This window comes from Siniperca chuatsi, linkage group LG14 (assembly GCF_020085105.1).
Source record: "Siniperca chuatsi isolate FFG_IHB_CAS linkage group LG14, ASM2008510v1, whole genome shotgun sequence".
In the NCBI taxonomy this organism is placed as follows: Eukaryota; Metazoa; Chordata; class Actinopteri; order Centrarchiformes; family Sinipercidae; genus Siniperca; species Siniperca chuatsi.
In genome coordinates this window covers 11930503-11952966 of record NC_058055.1, presented here as the reverse complement: position 1 = coordinate 11952966, position 22464 = coordinate 11930503, and the positions used below count along the sequence as shown (strand labels likewise).

Sequence of the window (22464 nt, the reverse complement as noted above, 5' to 3'; positions counted from 1 at the left end):
ATAAATAGAGTAAGCATGAAGATAGTCTTCCTGATTGAAATTAAGCTTAGCAAAAGTTCAATCAGGAGGGACTTAATTGAAAGAGAGGCTTAAGAGTAATTATATTAATTTATTCGACATAGTGTGCACAAAAGGAAAAGTTGAAGAAATATGTCTTTGGCGATTAGACCCCATCGAGATTCATTTTAACGGGGTAGACATGCCATGAGCTGTACAGGAATATCCCCCAAAAAGAAAATATTGTTCCTTACAGTGTAGCAGCAGATTTCTAGATAAAATACATAATATGACAATTAGTCACAGAAAAAAGGCATAGCAGATAAAGGAAATGTGATTTTTTTGTTTTGTTTTAATGGTTAAGGTAGCAGATGACTAACAATGGCCAGAAAACAAAATGAGCCCAGCAATGACCAGGAACTAAATGAATAAGGTCAGCAATGACAACTCAGTGTGCCAGCAGTGACCAGAATGCATATAATATGGTCACTATGAATTTAATATGGCCAGGGATGATGTGTAATAGGCATGAAAATTAATAATAGATAAGGTCAGCAATGACCTGAATCTAATGCCAGAGTCAGCAGTGACCAGAAACGAAATAAGATCAAAAGGGGCAGTAAGCAGCAATAGATAACAGTGAAAAGCCAAAACACCACCACCAGTTATATGCATGACTTACCAGAGAATTTAAGATTTTCGATTTGCGAGGACAGTGTCAACGTCAGGGCGAATATAGGAGGTGTAGGCAGAGGATAACTGGTGGCTCAGTTGTTGAAGGGAGGTAGATGAAATGCCTTGACTGGCAGTAGAAGTAGCAGCACCTATTCTAAAGCAATGTCCTGAATAATGCTGAGGGGATAGGTTGCTTATAATGTGGACTTGCTCTATATGAGAACTAAACCAAGATTTTGACATAGGAATGTTTTCCTGGAGTTAGAAATAGAGGAGAAGAAGAACTGGTAATAGGTCTAAATTGTAGGTATTTGATCACAGATCAGAGGGGACAAAAAGATGAATCCGTGCGAGCCACAATTACAGAGCAGACACCTCCACATTTAGAATGCTTAAGAAGTACAATGTAGTGTCTAGGATGAAATGCCAAATTCAGAAAATGAAATCTCTCTACCTGGGTTAAATGAATTTTAAGATGCTGTAAATTCACCACTTCTAAGGAATGTGTAAAAAGCTAATAAGAATACAGAATCAAGCAGAGCGTCAATGTAAGGAGAGAAAACACTCCTTACAGAGTACTGTGGACATTCCATACAAAGTGGAAAGAGCAATAGGGTGTCTACGGTCAGGGACAGAAGGAGAAACTTTTGAAATACCTTTCAGAAGTAATTTAATAATAGGAAAAGAAGGATCATAACTGAATCACAGCAACCAACCCACAGATGTACTGAGGTTTGAAATGGCAAACATCCATGCAGTAACAAATTAAAATCACAGTATTTAAAAACAGGCTTAAGTGGCATACCAATAGAAACACATAACATAGCAAAAGTGCTCCAAACTAAATCATGGCACTGGGTTGGCATCTGGACAGGTCTGGTCTTGAAATTGAAATGGGAAAGCGTATCAGCTAATATGTTATGATGACTGGGCACGTGAAGGGCCGTGATGACGAAGCTGAGCATGACAGATGACCATGTGATGCTTCTCATAAAAGGCATGATGTATTTTGATGAGCAGCGCCCCTTAAAATACAGATAATGCCGACAACTGTTTGTCACACAGAAGTGCGATGCGTTTACGTTGCCAAAACTGACCCAGACATGGCACGCTACAGCGATCAGGTAAATCTTGTGCAGCGCAGAAGACGTATCAAACTGATTGGTTTAACTGAAAGACTCAGCCAGCCTAAGCTGGAAAAGTAGAGAGAGAGAGAATGTAAATAAATAGAGCAAGCATGAAGACAGTCTTCCTGGTTGAGCTTCATTTGTTAAACCTCTTGCAGCCCTCAAGAATTATTTCAGTCTTACAAAATGTTACACACTATAATTTTCATGGCCATAAAATCAATTTTAAAAACACATGAATGGAATAGGGATAAGCAGAGTTTTTAGGCCCTTGGAGGAAGACTGTGTGTCTGAAAATAGCTATTTCATCAAAATCTTGTTGCTTGAAAATCAGCTTCTCTTCTGCACACAGGCTGTCACTTTCACTTTACATATCAACTCCTCACCATTTTCAAGAACAGTTAACACAAAGAGAGCTATACTGCAAATTACCCTTGTGCTAAATCAACAGCAGAATGGTTTCTACCCTCTTTAATATGGGATACTCAGAGTTCGGGGAAAAGGCTAGATATCTGGTGAAACTAGTTGCCCAACACGGCTATAGTTGGAGATTGACTGCTCCTGACCTCCTCTGGTGGAGGATTACACCCCATTTCTTCACCAAAACAAAAACTCATCCTGTATTTTCCCTCTCTCCCACCCTGTTTCTTAGCGTGAATGACTGCATCCTATTTGTGAATGATGTTGATGTGAGGGAGGTGACACACAGCCAAGCTGTGGAGGCTCTTAAGGAGGCAGGTGCTATCGTCCGCCTCTATGTTCTCCGCAGAAAACCAGCAGCAGAGAAAGTCACAGAAATCAAACTCATCAAAGGGCCTAAAGGTATGAAGTGTATGGAAGTGTGGACTGGTGTACAGCATCAACGCTTTTGTGTGGGCTTAAGGATGCTTTATACCCAGCTAAGCTGTGCCCTCTGGATTTAGCAAATCTGCTCTGTGTTGTTAACCCATACCTTCTTTTACTCACTCTCTGCCTCTCTCATCGCTCCCTTTTCTCAGGATTAGGTTTCAGCATTGCTGGAGGGGTGGGAAACCAGCACATACCAGGGGATAACAGCATCTATGTCACCAAGATCATTGAAGGCGGCGCGGCTCATAAAGATGGGCGTCTGCAGATCGGGGACAAGATCTTAGCGGTTGGTCACTGACATGGAATAACAACCAGCATGCAGAGATATATGTCCACACGTCACGGATAGCCTCAGACTCTAACCTTCTAAGCACACAGACACACATTCACACACATGCACACTCACACATTTGGGTATATCAGCAGCATTGATGTATCAAGAGCAAAGATAAATTGCAGCTGTAATTTTCAAGGCCTGAAATTACTTTCATTAATATGTTAATAGAGGTGTAGGATGGGATCAATGTTTAACTGTAGTATTGCCACAATGAGTTTCAAGCAGCATTATTGCCATCTGCTGGAGAACAGAGAGACTGTAACATAGCAGCTGATGGCAAGCTCAACACCAGCAACCTCAAAATGGTGCTTGGTTTCTACTAAATGGTGTCTGAGCAAATGCTTTACCACTAAATGGGATATGGCAACATGCTTCTGCTCATTATGAATCCGTTCAAAAATACATTTACCATCAATGGCTATATTACATCATATTTAATAATGCTCTTTTTTGTAACCTTAACACACAGCGCTAGTTAAGGGTGTGAATTTGCATATTACCTTTAAGGGCTCCCAATCCAGAGGGGACTCCTAGCTTTATTTTTAGTTTAGCTCATCTTTACTGGAAACCACTAGCTCAATATTTAGTTTTGCCTAAAGTAATAAATAATGGTGAATGATGATATGGACTGTGATAATGTAGTTTAGGTATATATATCTAACTAAGTAATGCTTAGCAATTTCTCTTATAATTTCTAGAGTATGCACCAAAATAAATTTCAATTTTACTTTCATCACTAACATTTTGCTGCTAAATGGCGATCTAAATTTGATCTGTTTGTGTTGTCTGATCATATACAGTATGTTGAGCACCACTGTAAGTCGCTCTGGTGAAGAGCATAAATGGTATCACAAATGTAAATACAAATGCATCAGTATGGGATGATGGATCCAGTGTCATCTCTGCTCTGATGATTCACAATTTCCAGCAGCTCCCTCTCACACTGAGCCTTGCAGTTTGCGGTTGGTGATCCTGATTGTGTTTCCCTGCTTGTCGTGAACAATCAGGTGAACAACGTGTGTCTGGAAGATGTGATGCATGAGGATGCCGTGGGGGCTCTGAAGAACACAGCCGAGGTGGTGTACCTCAGGGTGGCTAAGCCCAACAACCTGTTCCTGACCAACTCCTACAACCCCCCAGACCTCACCAGCAGTAAGCCCCTCTCTGTGTGATCTGTTAATCTGCACTGTGTGTTTACTGGCACGCTGCGTTGCTAAAATCAGACCAGAAAAATGTGTCACCAAACGTCCTGCCTTTGAGTAGAATGTACACCTACAAGAACAAGAGATTTTTCTTCAGACTTGAAACAGTAGTCAAAAATAGAGTAGAGTAGAGTAGAGGGAATAACTGCAGATGACTGTGGGAGTTCTGTGGAAACTCAAAGCTGAGGTATACAGGGTCAGGGTTTTTTATTTTCCCCCCTCACAAAAACGCAAAAATGTTCCTTGACTTGAATACACCACTTCATGAAAGTCTGCCCTTATAACAATGTTAATCCGTGTGTGGTAATACTCTTTTTGCAGTAGGTTTTCATGAGATAATTTTCCACACTAAACATAAAGAAAATGTCACATTCCACAAGTGCATTTAGTCGGTGGAAAATCCGACAGCCAGAAGTTTGAGCTGCGTTAAAATATTGCATATCTGTGTACAATAACTGCTTGGTATATTATACCTCTTTTGGTTTTGTGTGTATATTTCCAGCATATTCCCATATGGATACTGAACTCAGCCACCCCAACTATCTTGGGTCAGATTACCCACAAGCCCTCACTCCCACCTCACCTAGTCGGTTTTCTCCCGTTCTGCATGGCATGATGGGAGATGATGACATCCCCAGGTGAGCAATGATCCTTCAGCTAAACATTTCTCATTGTATACTTATTTATTATTAGTAGTATTCATATTAGCAGTAGTAATAGTAGGATTAGCGGTAATGGTGTCAGTATGACTATTTATATTTGAGTTTGTGTTGTGCAAAGTATTACTGATAACTTGTAGATGTGACTGTTTACTTTCCTCTCTCCTTCATCTCTTTTCCAGGGAGCCTCGCAGAGTTTTGATCCACCGAGGCTCCACAGGTCTGGGATTCAACATTGTTGGAGGAGAGGATGGAGAGGGAATCTTTATCTCTTTCATCCTGGCAGGGGGGCCAGCTGACCTCAGCGGAGAGCTGCACAAAGGCGATCAGATCCTCAGTGTAAAGACACTTTTATCTTCAGAGAGTTGTCATACACACACACACACACACAATAATGCATTCAGTGGCACTAAGTGATTTTTCAGTTGTAGTTAACAGTCATGCTGTGTGTGCATCAGGTGAACGGTGTGGACCTGCGTATGGCCACACATGAACAGGCAGCTGCAGCACTGAAGAACGCTGGCCAGACAGTGACCATCATCGCTCAATACAGACCCGATGGTAAAGCCACAACTGTCAAACATAACAAGCCTTCAAATAAAGATATCCAATTTCTAATATTATGTAATTTCGAAGTCGATTAGTCTGGTAAGGTGTCTTACAAAACAATTTTAAACTTAAATAACAATTTCAAATCAGAATTTTAAAATGTGCTGGGAATCTACTTGTTCCAAGATTTTTTTAATGAAGTGTCGTTTGAAGAGTGGTTTTACTTTGTTACAACTGCCAAGTTTTTGAGTCCCGTTTGTCTGTGTGTTTGTTCGTTTGTTAGCAAAATATCTCAAAAACAGACTGAATTCTACTATAAGTTACATTCACTCATTGGCTCGGCCGCTGACTTAGTTTTTAGTGCCACAGCAATCCCTGGCCTCATGTAACCTTCATAAAATCATTCAAATTAGTTCTATGCAGTGAGGTACAGTGTGTGTATATATAAAAAAATAAATAAAGAGCACTGGTATTTGATTGATTTATTGGTAAGTTAAGGTAATAAGTTTTGGGAGAGAAAAAGTTGGATTGGTGCATCCCTATCACTTATAAGCAAACTTTTGATGTATCTGAGTGTAGGCTAAAAGGTCTCGATGTGTTTGTATTTCTCTGTTTCAGAGTACAGCCGTTTTGAGGCTAAGATCCACGACTTGAGGGAACAGCTGATGAACAGCAGCATGGGCTCTGGGACCACAACGCTAAGGAGCAACCCAAAGAGAGGCTTCTACATCAGGTCTCACACATAAAGTTGAAATAGTACCACTGGTACAGTATCAAACAGTGACTCCATGAGAAGGCTTTCAGGTTCTATTTCAAAGAAATTATGTTTTGATTGATTTTGTAGAGAATCAGCTTGTTTAGTCATGTTGATAATTTTGTTGCAAATGCATTTAAATTTGCATAATAGTCAACATGATGTTTAGCATATTTAGCCAAAGTAAATGTCAATGCTGTGCTTTGTTAAAGTTACCAGCAATATGACATTAGCTAGCTAACAATCAACACAACTGTTTTAGGTTCAGAGGACTTTATATGTGACATTACTAGATTGTTCTGCACTTAAAAACTGAATCTTTTGTAGTGTTGTTGTCATATAGTTCATAATATGAGCAAACCCAGTCATCCACTAAAGCACTGTTATGGTGCCAATTGTTGTTTTTAAATGTCTGAAGTAAATGCAAAGCCTTTATAGAGCTGAAATGTTGAGTTTTGAAAGTGAGAATATGATTCATTGTCACAGGAGGGAATTTGATTATTAGAAATAAATTATGTGAAAGCAGAATATCCATCTGCTACAAGATTGTTAAAGCAATGGTATACGCTCCTGTAGAAGCCTTATGGCACACTGACTTCAACTTTGTTGTTAAGAAACTTCGTTTATCCCTGAATTACTGGAGCAGTACTGCACTGCAGACAATCCTAAGTTGCACAAGTCAGAGAGGCTCAGAAGTTGTGTGAGTGGAAGCCAGAACAGAGAGACAGAATGACAATACAAGGCACTATATACACAACGTGAAAGAAGTTTGTTTGAAATCTTTGCAAATGTATTACAAATAAAGAATTTAAAAATAAATAAATTAATTTAAAAAAAAAATCACATGTACATAAGTATTCGCAGCCTTTGCTCAAAACTTTGTTGAAGCACCTTTGGCACTAATTACAGCCTCAAGTCTTTTTGAGTATGATGCTACAAGCTTGGCACACCTATTTGTGGGCAGTTTCTCCCATTCTTCTTTGCAGGACCTCTCAAGCTCCATCAGGTTGGATGGGGCGCGTCGGTGCACAGCCATTTTCAGATCTCTCCAGAGATGTTCAATTGGGTTTGAGTCTGGGCTCTGGCTGGGCCACTCAAGGACATTCACCGAGTTGTCCGAAGCCACTCCTTTGTTATCTTGGCTGTGAGCTTAGGGTCGTTGTCCTGTTGGAAGATGAACCTTCGCCCCAGTCTGAGGTCCAGAGTGCTCTGGAGCAGGTTTTCATCAAGGATGTCTCTGTACATTGCTGCATTCATCTTTCCCTCGATCGTGAATTAGTCCCCCAGTTCCTGCCGCTGAAAAACATCCCCAAAGCATGATGCTGCCACCACCATGCTTCACTGTAGGGATGGTATTGGCCAGGTGATGAGCGTTGCCTGGTGTCCTCCAGACATGACGCTTGCCAGTCAGGCCAAAGAGTTCAATCTTTGTTTCATCAGACCAGAGAATTTTGTTTCTCATTGTCAGAGTCCTTCAGGTGCCTTTTGGCAAACTCCAGGCGGGCTGTCATGTGCCTTTTACTGAGGAGTGGCCTCCGTCTGGCCACTCCACCATACAGCACACCATGTACCACAGTACAACTCACTGTGGCTTTACGTGTATCTAGCAGATTCATTGCCCATACTAGATTTACTGCAAATACTAGTAAAACGCCATTGCATTACTGTGTTTATATAATAATAATAATAATAAAACTTTATTTATAGAGCACTTATCAAAACAAAGTACAAAGTGCTTCACAACAAGAAAAATAAAATAACACAGTGAATGACGAAATATAAAGAAATAAAACACATGAAATACAGAAAAGCAATAAAATAACTATGATTTACACTAAAGGTGTTACTGTTTATGGTACATAATAATTTACAGTAATATGCGCCCCATTTAGAATTCCTTTGTATAGTAAATAAAATGCTGCAGTTCACCACTTCACCCCATAGACTTGCTGCATGTACTTTTAAGAACTCCTGTGTTTAACATACAAAAATAAGTGTGCCAATCTATACTTCAGTAACACCATAAACAAATGTCTACTGTCAAAGAGTAATCACACCAACCAATCAAACCAACCAACCAGCGACAGAATACAAGAAGCTGTGTCTGTGTAAACTGAAGTTTATGAAAAGACTGTCATATAGAGATGAATGCATAATAGAAATTAGGTTCATAATAATCACCATAATCTGTGCAACCAGTTCAAACAGAAAACTCTGCCACATTGAGCAAACATCCAATCACCAAACCATATCACACTGCACAGAATAAAAGGAATATGGGTCTTACCTTTAGAAGAACTTCTGTGTAAACTGATGATTAAGTCTTCACCTGGTCCAGGTGTGATTCAATAGCCAGCAGTGACAGGACAATGAAAATAGTCTGTTCTGGGTCATGATATTTATTCCGGATGTCTCAGATTTTTTTTTATAATACAGTATGTGTTTTAAAAATCCGTCTTCCTGACAACAACAGAAGCTCCCAAAGTTCCTCCGCATGTGAAGAAATATGCTATTATAATCGTGCTCTTGGTTAGCTGTCCCGTTGCCACTTTATTGTAGTTTCCCTCCAAAACTCCCGCCATCTCCATGGAGATGCTGCCATGTTCGTCCTGCTTCTTCTCTGGCACAAGTTCCGTTTCATTTTTGTTCTGTCAATCAGAATTGCCCAGTTGATGGCCGTGCCTGTTGTTTGTGGTCAGATTAATCAGATCATATGCGTCCCGACATTAACGTTACCGCTGCCTCCGGTTCTGATGGCAGTGAGGCTAGCTTAAGCTATCTGCCGTTGAACAGAAATGATAGCTCCGCTCCGGGTGAGGAGTTTACTTGCTGATGGCATTCGGGGTCTGCGTTATGTGTCATGGTCCTGAATGGCTGAATGACAGAAGCACCCTTACAGGCATTCCTTGCTGAACAAAAAGTTGCTTCTTAGATGAAGGCTGGAAAAAGAAACGACCAGAGAGCAGGTGAACTTCTCAGAAACAGTTCCGCCGAATTCACGTCAGTGTCAGGGTTGTGTATAAAGTAACTAAAACACGACTTATGCCAATGGAAAGCAGGAGCAATCAATCACACTTTTAAAATATGTATAAATCCAAGATGGCGCAGAATTCCTTCCTCGCTCAGCGAACTGGAGTTCTGCACAGAAGCACAGTGCTCAGTGCTGCCACTGGTGGTCGGAAACCATTTTCCAATAATACTAATGTAAACCACCACATTTTTACGTCCCTGGGGTTTTCTCTCCATTTTGTTAGCTAAATTGTTATCTAGACTATTGTACTATATAGTAAAATCTGGACATGCCACATGCCTCCTGTCTTCTGCCTCTCTTAAATAACTTACACTTAAAAAAGCACTGTAAAAAGCAATCACAATACATACTGTATGCCTATGTGATGTTTTCAAACAGTGAGAAAACATCTTTGTAATTATGAAGCTACTTAAGCAAAATGTAAGAAGACTGTTCATAATATTGGTGTTAAAGGGAATAGAATTTAAAATAGTTTTTTATTAAGGGACTGATTTTCTTTCAGGGCTCTTTTTGACTATGACAAGACTGCAGACTGTGGCTTCCTCAGTCAGGCACTGGGCTTCAAATTTGGGGATGTGCTGCATGTGCTGGACTGCGGAGACGAGGAGTGGTGGCAGGCCCGGAAGGTCAGCCCTCAAAACGAAGCTGAGGAAGTCGGCTTCATCCCTAGCAAGCACAGGTCAGACGCACTGTGAGTGAGTGTGGGAGGGATTATTAATCTTTCATCATGTTTCAACAGTTACTAAACACCTTGATTAAACTTTTCTATTCTGTGTGTGACAAGAAATATGTATACAGGAGTTATTAGATTAGATAGCAAACTAAATGTAATTTATGGAAAAGCTTAATGCCAGTTTAGCTTGATTGTTCTGTCTTCAAAATGTAATTTCTTTTGTCCTTCCTCCTCATCTCTACAGGGTGGAAAGAAAAGAGTGGTCTCGTGTGAACACCAAAGAGAGGGTAAGTTTATTCACCAGAGCTGTTGAACGAGGGTGGTTCTCTCAAACTGCCTCCCAGTGTGTAAATCTCTGCTCTCATTTCTGTTGCAGGACCATGGTCGAGACAGCTTGAGCACTCAAGGTAATAAGTATGAAGCATAAATGCACTGTGTATTGACACTGCAAGCTACCATTTACACATGTTAATGACTTTAGCTGATTAGTGTTAACACTGTAGTAATGGGGCAGGACACAGCAACAGGAGAACACGGTTTGCTGACACATGCACAAACAATATCTTACTTTATTTACATACACCTAATGTTAATGTTTATGTATGTTAATAGTAACCAGACACACACTGGGATCCTGTTCCGTGTATCCATGACAAGATTAATAGCTCAATTGAAGGTGCAAGTGGCATTGCATCCTGTAAATGTTTTAACTGCCAATAACTGCAGCCACAGAGCAGTCCCTTCCCTACCTTTGCCCTACCCTTTGGCGTTGCTGTCATCTCCACCAATTTGTGGACATTACACAGCCTGTTAAATATAAACACAAGCAGTCTTCATTCACATTTTCTTCCGGACTGGAGCCCAAAGCATCTTACCTCCAATGTAGTCATGTGTTTACTGCTCTTGTCAATAACGACAGCTATATGCTGCGACATTTGAAAAGACGTCACATTCAGTGCACACAGATACAGACACACATGCAGAACCATAAACCTAAATGTCATTTATAACGGTAAAAAGAAATTTGCCTGAATGCTTCTAAATGTTCTGTCACCAGGGAGAGATAAAACCTCACACAGCTATGAGACAGTCACCCAAGTGGAAGGTAAGGTCATAAAGAAGAATTGTCCATTGTTTAAGGCTGTTATATTAAATTTCATTTTTGTTTTATTTCCCTTTTCTGAATGCTCCTACTGTCTTTCTTCTCTCTTTCTCTTCATGCTAAGTTCATTATGCGAGACCCATCATCATTCTGGGTCCTGTGAAAGACAGGATAAATGATGACCTGTTGTCTGAGTTCCCTGATAAGTTTGGATCTTGTGTCCCACGTAAGTAATTATGCTGTCAGTCATGGAGACTGATCCGTTCTCTGGTTTTCATTAGATGTCACTGCTGCCACCTGCAGCCATTTTAGGGTGATGTCTGCATAATACATGCCTCCCGGAGAAGTAACTGCTTTAATTTTGACATTGAAAGCGGTGTGAGTGTATGTGCTGCTGTTATTGTTTTGTTCTTCGCCTGACAGACACCACACGGCCCAAGAGGGAGTATGAGGTGGATGGGAGGGACTATCACTTCGTGTCATCACGGGAACAGATGGAGAAGGACATCCAGAGTCATCGGTTTATCGAGGCGGGCCAGTACAACAGTCACCTGTATGGCACCAGTGTCCAGAGTGTCCGCGAGGTGGCTGAGCAGGTGCACAGCAGCATGTTGTACCAGGAAATAAGAATTAATGGCAATGATAAAATTCTTTAAAATGTGTTTTTCCAATCCTTTTTTAGTAATTGGCTTAATTACTTCTACTAATTACTAACTAGTGAGTTGTACTAGAATTGTAAGATCAGGCACAAGAATATTATTTAAATATGATGAATTTATCAGTGATTGAAAATACTTTTTGTTTCAATTGTGTGTTCAAAATGTTTTATAAAAGCAATCCTCCATTAGAGAAAAGTTTAAGCAATGAGCCGCAACCTCTCATGGCTAATTAACTGGCAATTTACTAAAAGTCGTTACTAAAACAGCAGTTTGTACTCATTAATCCTTACCATAGCATTTTTTTCCCTGCATGTGTGCACAAGTAGCAGGGGAAACACTGCATCCTGGATGTATCAGCCAATGCTGTGCGCAGACTACAAGCAGCTCAGCTTCATCCCATTGCCATCTTTGTCCGGCCCAAGTCACTAGAGAATGTCCTGTACGTACTGCAAAACTTCTTTATACATTTTAAAATGTTTGGCTAAAAGACACTGAATATGCTGCAGGTCATGAAAATATGTGGTGTAATTAAGATTGTGTGCATGATGTTAACAGAGAGATCAACACTCGCCTGACAGAGGAGCAGGCCAGGAAAGGAATGGACAGAGCCCTCAAACTAGAACAAGACTTCCTAGAGTGTTTCTCAGGTGAGAGCAGAGCGTTTGTGTCTATATGAACATGAACACACAGAAACGACGTGTACACAAGGTAACACACAGAGCCTGAGATTTCGAAGTAGCAAACTGGTGTCCTGTACTGTCTACACACCCTGCATACTTACTTACTAGTGGATTTGGGTTTGGATTATGGCAGCACCAGATGGTAAAGGTGAGCTAATAAACCTGTGTTTGCACTCCACTGTACGCTTACTCATAATCTATTTAATGTGGAGTGGTGATCATAAAAATCCTCCATTTTATGATTACAAGATTTTAGAAACAACACTTTGTCCATATGTTTGGTTCATTGCTGGTGCACATTTACACACCTCAGAGGGTGATAATATGTGCATTTCATATCACTTTTTCCTCTTTTTATTATTGTTTATTGCCAACAAATGGCAATGATAAAACAGGCCTGTTTCACAGTGATGACCTTCACTTTCCATGTTCCTGGCAAAGCTGAATGAGTTAAATGAGAAAATGAATTCCTTCTGGGAGGACTCAGGGCATTTTAACATTTAAGAGACACATTTAGGGCAAATCACAGCAGTTGACAGAATATGAATGTTAGGTTTCCTCACAAATCCAGTGCTGTCTACAATTTATAACAAATCGGGAACAGCTGTCGTATGTGACATTTTATCAACCATGAAAAGAATATGTGTGAGGCTAAATAAATATGTGGGAGATTTTGTAGAGATGCATACATAATGGAAATGTGCCTGTTAACAATGTGATCTCACACAATATTGACAATGTACATAGATTATAAATCACTTGCAAACACATCTGATGAACGTCCTTTCTTTGATTCCATTTTTCTGCTTCCTGCTGTCTCTCTTTTCCTCTTTGCTTGCCACTGTCTGTGCCGATTTCTTTTTCTCCATTCCTCGTTGTTTTCTCTCCTTCCCTCACACATCCTGTATCCTGCTGCAGCTGTCGTGGAAGGGGACAGCTTTGAAGAGGTCTATCACAAAGTAAAGACAGTGATCGAGGAGCAATCAGGGCCTTACATCTGGATCCCCACTCGGGAGAGGCTGTGATGCTGCACCTGCCCGCCCACCCCTTCCTCACAACCACCAACCTACACCACCCTTCACCCTCACAGCCAAGCCAGCCTCGCCTGCCTGTCTGTCCTCCAGCAAAGTCAGTGCTTAGGCAATCACTGAGAATGACACAGAGAGACAAATGTATACTAAGACAAACACAGAGACAGAGACACACACAGGAAGTGACACAGCGAGGCAAAGAACGATACCAAAAAAGAGACTCTGAGACAGATGTGAACACAGTGATGTGTAATTAGACTGAAAGAGACTGAGAGAAAAGACTTAATCAGTATTCCACTTTAATGAGGCTTGAGGCCCTGTTCACACTTAGCATTAAAATGCATCTTGGCCACAAGTGGAAAGCTCTAAATACAGCTGTGACTGCACCCAAAACTGGGGACGCAAATGTCCTCAACACAGTTGATTTAGCGCTGCCAAACAACTTAGTGTGTAATGTGGGTTTTCTCTGTTTAGATGCAGTTGCAGTTTCCCAACAGATAAAATCAAATGTGTAGCGAAATCCAATCACAAGTGAGTACTCGAGAGATTTCAGATGCATTCTGGTGCCAGGTGTGAACTGCGGTCCATGTCATCTGGATCTCAACACCGTCTGGATATATCTGGACACAAGACATTAGGTCTGAACAGGGCTTGAAAGAGAGTAGAGGGTGACCCAGCAGGGACGGACCCCGAGGTAGTATTAAGACCACCTCACCCTCCCCACCCCTCTCAAGTCTCACACCCCCACTGAACACCTCCACGCGCCTATGTCAGAGATGGAGGTGCCCAAAAAGACACTGGTCCCTCTTTTTATATCACCTGCTGGCTTTCTCTCCTCCTCCTCCTCCTGTCAGCTCTGCCCTTGTTTCAGGACAGGAAAGGGGGAAGACTGAGAACGGGGCACCCAGATCCTGCTGAGTCCCTCTTGATGAGGTGTTTTCTCAGCAAAGAGTCCTTTTTCTTTCTGAATTTCCTCTTGGTTCTGAGTGTGAACTCAGAATAACACCTCAGTGACCAAGACTGACATTTGCTCAATCACCCATGTTGAATATTGCGAGGCATTATTTAAAGGCAGTTCAAATAATTATAATGATAAAAACTAATATGCTGAATTTGTGCATGCATCCTCAAAGACAATGGAGACAGGAGACAAAAACAAAAACAAACAAAAATCTGACTGAAAAAAAAAGAATAAAAAGAAAGGCGTGTAAGTAGGGTGTGTTCTCCTTCTCCACCTCCTTATTGTGGAGGAGTTTTTTAGCATGTCTCGTGATGAAAGAAGAGAAGAGAGACAGTCATGAGATATGGTCATGAGAGGCCAGTCCTGAGCACAGTAGATGCTCTGACATACAGTTTAGCCTCTGCTCTCTTATGCACACACACTCACGCACCCACACACAAACACACTCACACACACTCTCTCTCACACACACGCACACACACACACACGTAGTTGTAACCTCAGCTGTAACCTAGCACATTCCTCTACAGGGGGGACTGGCTGTTCTGACCTGCTAGTCAGAATCCAGGATGAATGTTATCTCTAGGCACAAACAGCAGAGCTGTTAGCTTCATCGCACCGCAGCCAACTCACCGATCACTCTTCCAAAAGAATCCCTCAGCCGCAGACATACACACTGTTTCCAGTGGCCGCAGTAAAAGCCATGGCGTGTGTGTGTGTGTGTGTGTATGTCTGTGTGTTTGTGTGTATGTATGTGCGCGTGGCTCTCTGTGTGCGCAGATATGTGCACAATCGTGTGGAAACTCCTCTGCGTGGGAGGAATAGGTCTTCTTTTCTTCTCTCTCTTCCACTTTTTCTCTGCTTCTTTCTCCCTCTTGTGTCGACACAAATTAAAGCTAAGTCATGTTTAACAAATTAATGGCCTATATATATAAATATAAATATGAATATAAATATATATATATATCTTTTTTATGACAATTTCTAGCGGGACTAAGTCTGTAAAAATCAACATCTCCAAACAATATTCCATTGATTTCTTTGGGTAATATTGCAGTTTGGTTGTTGAATTTACTCACGTTCCCATTTTATTGTTGTAAAACGCAGCAAAAATCTACACAGAAATAACTGAACCGTTCAAGTCCATGTAAAGCAGACCTCACACTAGAGCTTTGAACTGATATTTGACATGTTCTTGTATACGTTGAAAACGAATCAAAACACATGTACAATGCAGCTGTGTGTGTCTGTGTGACTGTGTGCGTGGGCGTACGTGTGTTTGCTGCTGGTGTGTGTGTGTGTGTGTGTGGGTGAAAAGAAAGCGTGTGTTATGTATGAAATATAAATGATACTATATGAGAAGATCTATCCTTTCTAACATCCACTGGTGGTTAAAATGTATAATATATAAATGGGTGGCGTGCGTATGTGTGTGTGCCAGACCGAGAGAGTGAGACACGCACAAGAAGATGTAGTGCAATACTGCTATGATGTTATGCAATGAAGATGGTTTAACGTGTGTATAAGATTAAAACAGTATTTATAAAGTTTGCACTGACGGCATTATATGCTACAGGTATAAGCAAGAAAAAGGTGAGCAAAAGGACTCCAAGGTTTTATGAGCATGTATTTGTATTTACTTATAATTTGTTCTGAATTATAAGAGTGAAGGTGGAAGTATTGATGGAAGTGACCATTCATATTTATTGTTTGTTTATTTTTGCTCACCTGCTTCTCTCGGCTCAAGGTGGAACAGCTGAAGCTTGTGAATGACAAGTATCAATTTCTGTTTTTGTTTATGATTTATTTAGAACTGTCACTGGTTCCATCTCAAGTCTGTATATTTTTATTTTATTTTATTTTCCACATTGAGAGAGCTTTTGGGTCTCGGGCCAGAAATGCTGTAAATATATTAGAGGTGTTGGAGTGCTGTGTGGCTTTAGATTTAGCCGCGCACACTGCTGAATTGACACAAGTACAGAATCCATCAGAGCCACAGCCCAGTTTAACTGCTCAAACACAGAAACAACATCTGCACACTCCGATGGGCAACACACACACACACACACACACACACACACACACACACACACAAAGATATCAGCACATCCACACATCCATTTACATTTACACATTGAGAGAATCACAGAAACAACAACACATGACAACACATCCATGAATGGAATAATATGTTTTCAATTTCTTTATTTGAGGGTTAAATGTATTTCTTAATATCTCTCTCAGCCATCCGTATCATAGTGTGATATTCCTTATAAAATATATGAATTTTTACAGAAAAGACTGATTACAAAGTTACAACAAAGTCAACTGACGCAGAAAAATATATTTAACGATGACAGTATCAAGCAAAATAAGATGTTCCAGTTCAGTGAAGCGCTTGTTGTAAATTAGCTATAAAATAATAAAATGAATTTAAAAATGATTTCTGAAAATGGACTCAGCAGCCTTGTTTTTTGTTTGTCTGTGTGGATGACTTGATGCCTCGCAGTTCCACAGGTGAAGGCTGTGAGAAAGCAACAGTACGACCAGGGGAGGGCACTCATTCTCCACTTTCAACTGCCTATACAAGCTCCTCTCAGCTGCATTTGCACATACTTGCTGTGGCTCTTATTTGCCGGTCGCTCCGCTGCCTCCCCCTCTCTCATCAGGGGAACCATTTTCTCTTTAGAAAAGCACACAGTGAGGACCCTTTCGTTTGATTGCATGTTATGCTTTGGTGTGTGTGTGTGTGTGTGGGAACACGCGGACATTCACACTGTGTATGTGCCTGCCATGATGCTATGTCCCGTTCTTGTAGCATATTTGTATCATCTCTACAGTTTTAAAGGCACAATCAGTGATTCGAATATAAACAAATTAATCTAACTACTACTATTAATCCTGTCGTTTAATGCCCACACACCTAAGCTGACCATGTTTTCTGATGCTGTATGGTTATGGTTTTCTCATATCAGTATTGTTTATTAACAAAGGGTAAAACAGCCCCCAATTATGAAGTGTGATTGGTTAAGGAACACACAAATGCTGGATTTAATTTATAACCCAAAGTCTTTCTGTTTCTGAATTTACTTCTAATTTATAGAGTCACAGAATTACATATTGGTCCTTTAAAATTCTACATTAACACTAGAAAGGCCATTGAGAGAAAGCCAACAAGCTGTTAAACCCTGTTAAACCTCACTCACCTGCCAGTGGGTCAGTCTTTACAAACTCATGCTTTGCAGCCAAAGATTGTTCAAACCCACAGAACTTTATTTTAAATACTGTACTTACTTCTGTAAATCCAGAATTTTGCTAAAATGCCAGATACGTCAGGCTGAACTTTGTTTGTTTTTTTTTTTTTTTTTTTTTGGGGGGTGTTGTGTTTAAAATGATGCACAAAATATCTGGTGCAGACATATGAAACATGGAGTCTTGGGTTTGAATACTTCACTCTGTGTACATATAGCTTCAATGAAGTGCCTGAACAAGCTCAGACAGTGTGGAATATGATTATTTTAAACCTGTTTAGGGAGAAAATGGGAAATATGTATGTTAAGGGGTTTAAATTACTGAGGAAACATATTCATCTATTTATCCATTTTCTCAACCACTTGTTCCTGTTGAGAGAGGCTGAGGTATTTCACTACTGAAATCCAAAACATCAATCACCTGGTTGACCACAGCCTGGTCTCTGTTGTATTATACCAACTGGAAGTGATAGAAAGGATTTGACGGGGGGGTGGGGGGCGTGTATCAAAGCATCTATCAAAGCTCATAAACAGGATTTAAACCTGCACACTGATATGTATCTAAGGGCCCACATCCATCAGGTTACTCCCATCCACATGTTTCTGTTATACTTCCTAGCCGTTAACAGGTGTCTACTCCATACAGGGCATGTAATGCATCTACCCACAAGCTGGTGGACGAATGCACAGTTGGATCCTAAAGCAAGACAGATGCCTGGCAGATGGATTATTGAAACATTCGCCAAAGTAATGTGCTTACTTCAAAATTAGAACTTGAAATGTCCTCCTAATGAAGTAACTGACTCACTGGATAAACTTTAATTAACTTTAACTCTTTAATCATTTCAGTGAATTATGTTTTGAAAATCTTGAAACCGTGTATATCACAGATGTACACACAATCCACTGCAAGCATGCCGTTTTACTGTCAGGGCGGAAAGTCATTTTAAACTAAGGAGGAATGAGAAATGAATGTTTCGAAATGGAATAATTAAATCAAGCCAGAGATTAGAATCAAATTTCACTCCAAACACGATGAAATTAGGAAACTGGCGGAGTAAAACTAGCAGGATAATTGTCAAACAGTTCGATCTCACAACTCTTAGTGGGATCGAGGTTATTGTCATTACGCATTGCAAGTCGATCCTATTACTGTATCACCAGCAATTATCCGCAGCCTGTTTCACAATAGGCTGATAATGGAGTAAAACCTCTTTATGCCTGCTGCTGGGGTCCAGAGCTGCAGTGACAGGGATTGATTTGGATGAAAGAACAGCTGACATGTGTCTTGTGGGTGTTGGGAAGAAGACTCACCCGAGAATTATCTCAAAGCATTCAAAGCAACCTCAAAACTGCTCATATAGGCCTACTTCTGCACAGGAAACCGGTAAAGCATTTCAGTGCAACACAAGCTATTGCACAACTCAAAGACAATGTTATCACCGGAACCTCAATAGCTGAGATGTTTCAAGCATCAGTCATCCCTGAACCTTTACTTTGAGTCCTGACTTGCAGAACACACCCCAGACTTCAAGACGATCACATTAAATGCTGAGGTCTTCTGAAAATATGTACATATGAGTGGTGGTACACAGGAAAGCTTGCAGTAAATATGTCCACATACGTTTCAATTCATTACATTTCTGCACAGATTGAATTCTTTGGTCAAGGTAATCCCCTTAGATCTTGGATGATTATACAGCAGACATGTTTCTGTCTAGGAGTTTCAAAAACAACAACAGGACTTGTTAGTCACAGTCTTCACCAAGACATTTCAGTCTACCAATCACTTTGGCTACACACAGGGGGTTGTCAGCATCATTTGTTATCTTCATTACAACGTGGCAGCTACAGCCTGGAGTAGAGGATCAAACATAGATCTGTGGCCATATTTTATTATTCATTTCAGATGGCTGTGTCTTCTACTCACTGATTCTTCATCCCCTCTTTTCGCTCCTTCACCCATGAGGTCCCAGCTGGAACCCATCAAACTGTTTGTGTAGGACAACTTGAGTTTAACTCTTTTGTTTAGATCTTGTGCTGTGTTGGGTCAGGATTGTGTCACTTTGGCAGCTTCACTGCTCTTTTTCCCGGTATCACACTGACTGCATAAAGATGAGATGATTCATCCTCAGATTGGTGTGCGGCAGGGTGTGGTGCAGGGTTTTGCAGTTAAGATGCTGCTTTATGCTGTTTGAAAAGAGCTGCCTTCTTAAGTTTATAGACCAAGATAATACCGACTCCTGTGGTTTTGTGCCAGAGCTCTCAGAATGATGTTGGATTAAACCTAATGGGTTCTTCTGCCTTTTTTCTGACTATTAAAGGCTTATTATAATAAACTGGCAAAAAAAAAACCCCCAAAAAAAACCCACCAACCACACTATAGCCAAACCTGCCACATAAGATATTTCTGTACTGAAATGATGTGAGAATGAAATTAAATGGATTATGAGAAGTGTGTTGGCATTACTTCTGTTGAAAAATATCAACTCTTCGCCCATTCCACGAATCAAAATATGGCATGTTGGCTTCAAAAGAATGTTACCTTCTGCAGTTAATATTCAACAACCTTGAAATTAATTGAAAATGACAAATGACAGATTTTGGTTTTGCACAGTGAGGTACCAACCAAGAAAATGACAGTGATTTTAAACTATAGCCTTCTGGTGTCGCTTTATAAGCTGAATCTGCAAGGGCATGCAGAGCTTATAAGGCTTATAGTGTCACCTTGGCCAAATGCACACTTTCATTTTGTAGTAGCAATGGTGACATATGATCCCAAAATTAGGATGATGGCATGAATATTAAAATGCTTTGGCTAATACACCCATGTGCGTACAGAAATAATACACAAATGCACATTTAAGGAAGAGTAAAGTGTACTGCCCAGATAAGTGCTGCTGGAAAAGAAGAGGTAATGCAAACGGACTTTGGAGGACATTGGGGGAAGTGCTTCTGTCTTTACATAAAAGTGACAGGACAGAAACAGAAATTAAGTTGTTCCTGGTGTGCAAGTAGTGTACTTTCAAATGCATTTTAGCTGTTTAGCTCAATGCATGACTTGTGCTATTCTCCCATTATGACTATTCCAAGTTGTTGTGGGTGCCAACCTAAAAGGATACAAAAAAATCAGTTAACTTCTCATTGTGTTGCTACATTTAAAAAGCTACTTTTTATGCAATGTGGAAAGAATACATGGACAAACCCTAAGACAACCAGGGATGACTATAGCTCAGGTAGAGGGGGGTGGGCCATTGATTGCAATGCCACCGGTGGTTCAATCCCTGGCTCATCCTGTCTGCATGTCCAGGTGACCTTGACAAAACACTGAATCCAAAAAACCCTTGCAATATGTCTGAGGAAACAAGACTAAGAGTGTACAGCCATGCTAGTAGCTCTGTGAGGCTGTATTTAAGCACAACAGTGCTTTGAGCTAAATGCAGCAGCATGCTACCATGCTGGTGTTTAGAAAGTACAATGTTTATCATGTTCAGGTATGGGAATGATTGTGGTTATGATTACAGTCACTTGGTTCCATGAAGTTTGTCCATTTGCTCCAAAGTAACTCCTCCTGCTCCTTTACCTCCTTCTGCATCTCCCACACCAGCCAAACCAGTCTCACAAAGTTGTGCCTTCTTACAACTGGGATGACATTCAGGTGTCTGATAACATATCCTCTGCACAAACAGCTGACAAATAGCCTTGTTTTCTCCCATTGGTAGGTCACTCTGAGCCCAAAGCTCTTCTGACTTACACTCGAGGGGTTCTACAAATCAGTGTGAAGAAAAATGGAACCTCCCGAGGACATTTCTCAGTCTTGTTTGTTTCACAATTATTTCCTGTGGAAGCGCCCACTGCAGCTTGCCAGTGCTGGAAGTGAGAGCCTGATTAAAGCTTATGAAGAAGAATTTCATGCACTGCATACAGTAAATGTGACAGCTTTGGTGAGTTGAATACCCCTGAGCATCTTCCTTATGCATGCTGTTTTGAGTTTCTATCCACTTATATATCACACTAACATATAAACAAAGGAACAGAAAGGAAAAGATAAGAAAGTTGCTGCAGAAGTGAGCAACAGGCCCTGTTACAGAGTCAGGATAAAATTGTAAAACTTTCTTACTTAACTTATTACACTTTGTGGCCATACAATATTTGCAGTGCAGTTTAGCACACAAATATAATAGGAAAACCAAAGCAATACAGGTATCTTATAAACAAAACTTAAATCCTAACTGTGCTGTTTCTATCATTTGATCTTACTCATCTTACTTGCAAGACAACTTTCACACTGCATACTTTGATAAACAGGTATTGATGTTGAGCAACACAGCAATATAAGAATAAGACTCATTCTCTTGTGCCATAAACAGTAGACCTCATCATAGTCTGATTGTACATTTTCAGATATTTCTTCCCTAATTTTGGGAGATACAGCATTGCACCGCGTGTTAGCCTGTGGTGACGTCAACAAGATGGATAAATTCAATGCAAAAAACTAAACAACACAAGTTGAACCCAGAGATAAAGAAACACTGGCCTCGCCTTGCCAAAATTAAACATTGGTCTGGCCTTGTTAGTGAGCTTGAATTGCTAATGTCTTATTTACATTTTGTCATTTAGACTTAAAATTAGCATTTTCTCTTTTTTATGCCGCTGTCTCTCCCAGATCTTCTTCAAAAAGTGATTCCATTCAGTTCCCCTCGAGGAAAACACCCATTAATTAAATGAGAAAATAGGCTGTGCTGCAACACTGATGTAAATGAATCGGCAATGTTATGGTTCTCATTCAAATGTGTTGTGTTCAGATGGTTAGTTGCAGAAAAATAAGCACATTTAAGCGAGAGATGTCATAAAACATACAAGTTTTAAAATGGCAAGTGAGGTGGCACAAATGCGTGACAGCTAATTCCTAGTGCTAGCCATGCTA

General features: G+C 40.4%; 1 protein-coding gene across 7 annotated transcripts in view; it reads left to right on the top strand.

Moving 5' to 3' along the window:
* Positions 1 to 16729, top strand: part of LOC122888501 (disks large homolog 4) — a 70696-nt gene extending 53967 nt beyond the window's left edge. For 5 of the 7 annotated variants that reach the window (XM_044223015.1, XM_044223016.1, XM_044223013.1 and 2 more), the window contains 16 exons: positions 2452 to 2621; positions 2798 to 2934; positions 3993 to 4137; positions 4690 to 4825; positions 5029 to 5185; positions 5305 to 5407; positions 6014 to 6128; positions 9683 to 9871; positions 10098 to 10140; positions 10230 to 10260; positions 10911 to 10958; positions 11080 to 11181; positions 11379 to 11551; positions 11941 to 12053; positions 12170 to 12261; positions 13213 to 16729. In XM_044223015.1, coding sequence (XP_044078950.1) covers positions 2452 to 2621; positions 2798 to 2934; positions 3993 to 4137; positions 4690 to 4825; positions 5029 to 5185; positions 5305 to 5407; positions 6014 to 6128; positions 9683 to 9871; positions 10098 to 10140; positions 10230 to 10260; positions 10911 to 10958; positions 11080 to 11181; positions 11379 to 11551; positions 11941 to 12053; positions 12170 to 12261; positions 13213 to 13319 — 1861 coding nt within the window. In that variant the 3' untranslated portion in view covers positions 13320 to 16729. The remainder of the gene's footprint in view (positions 1 to 2451; positions 2622 to 2797; positions 2935 to 3992; positions 4138 to 4689; positions 4826 to 5028; positions 5186 to 5304; positions 5408 to 6013; positions 6129 to 9682; positions 9872 to 10097; positions 10141 to 10229; positions 10261 to 10910; positions 10959 to 11079; positions 11182 to 11378; positions 11552 to 11940; positions 12054 to 12169; positions 12262 to 13212) is intronic. The other 2 variants (XM_044223014.1, XM_044223010.1) reach the window with 1 other exon arrangement.
* The last annotated feature ends 5735 nt before the right edge of the window (positions 16730 to 22464 follow it).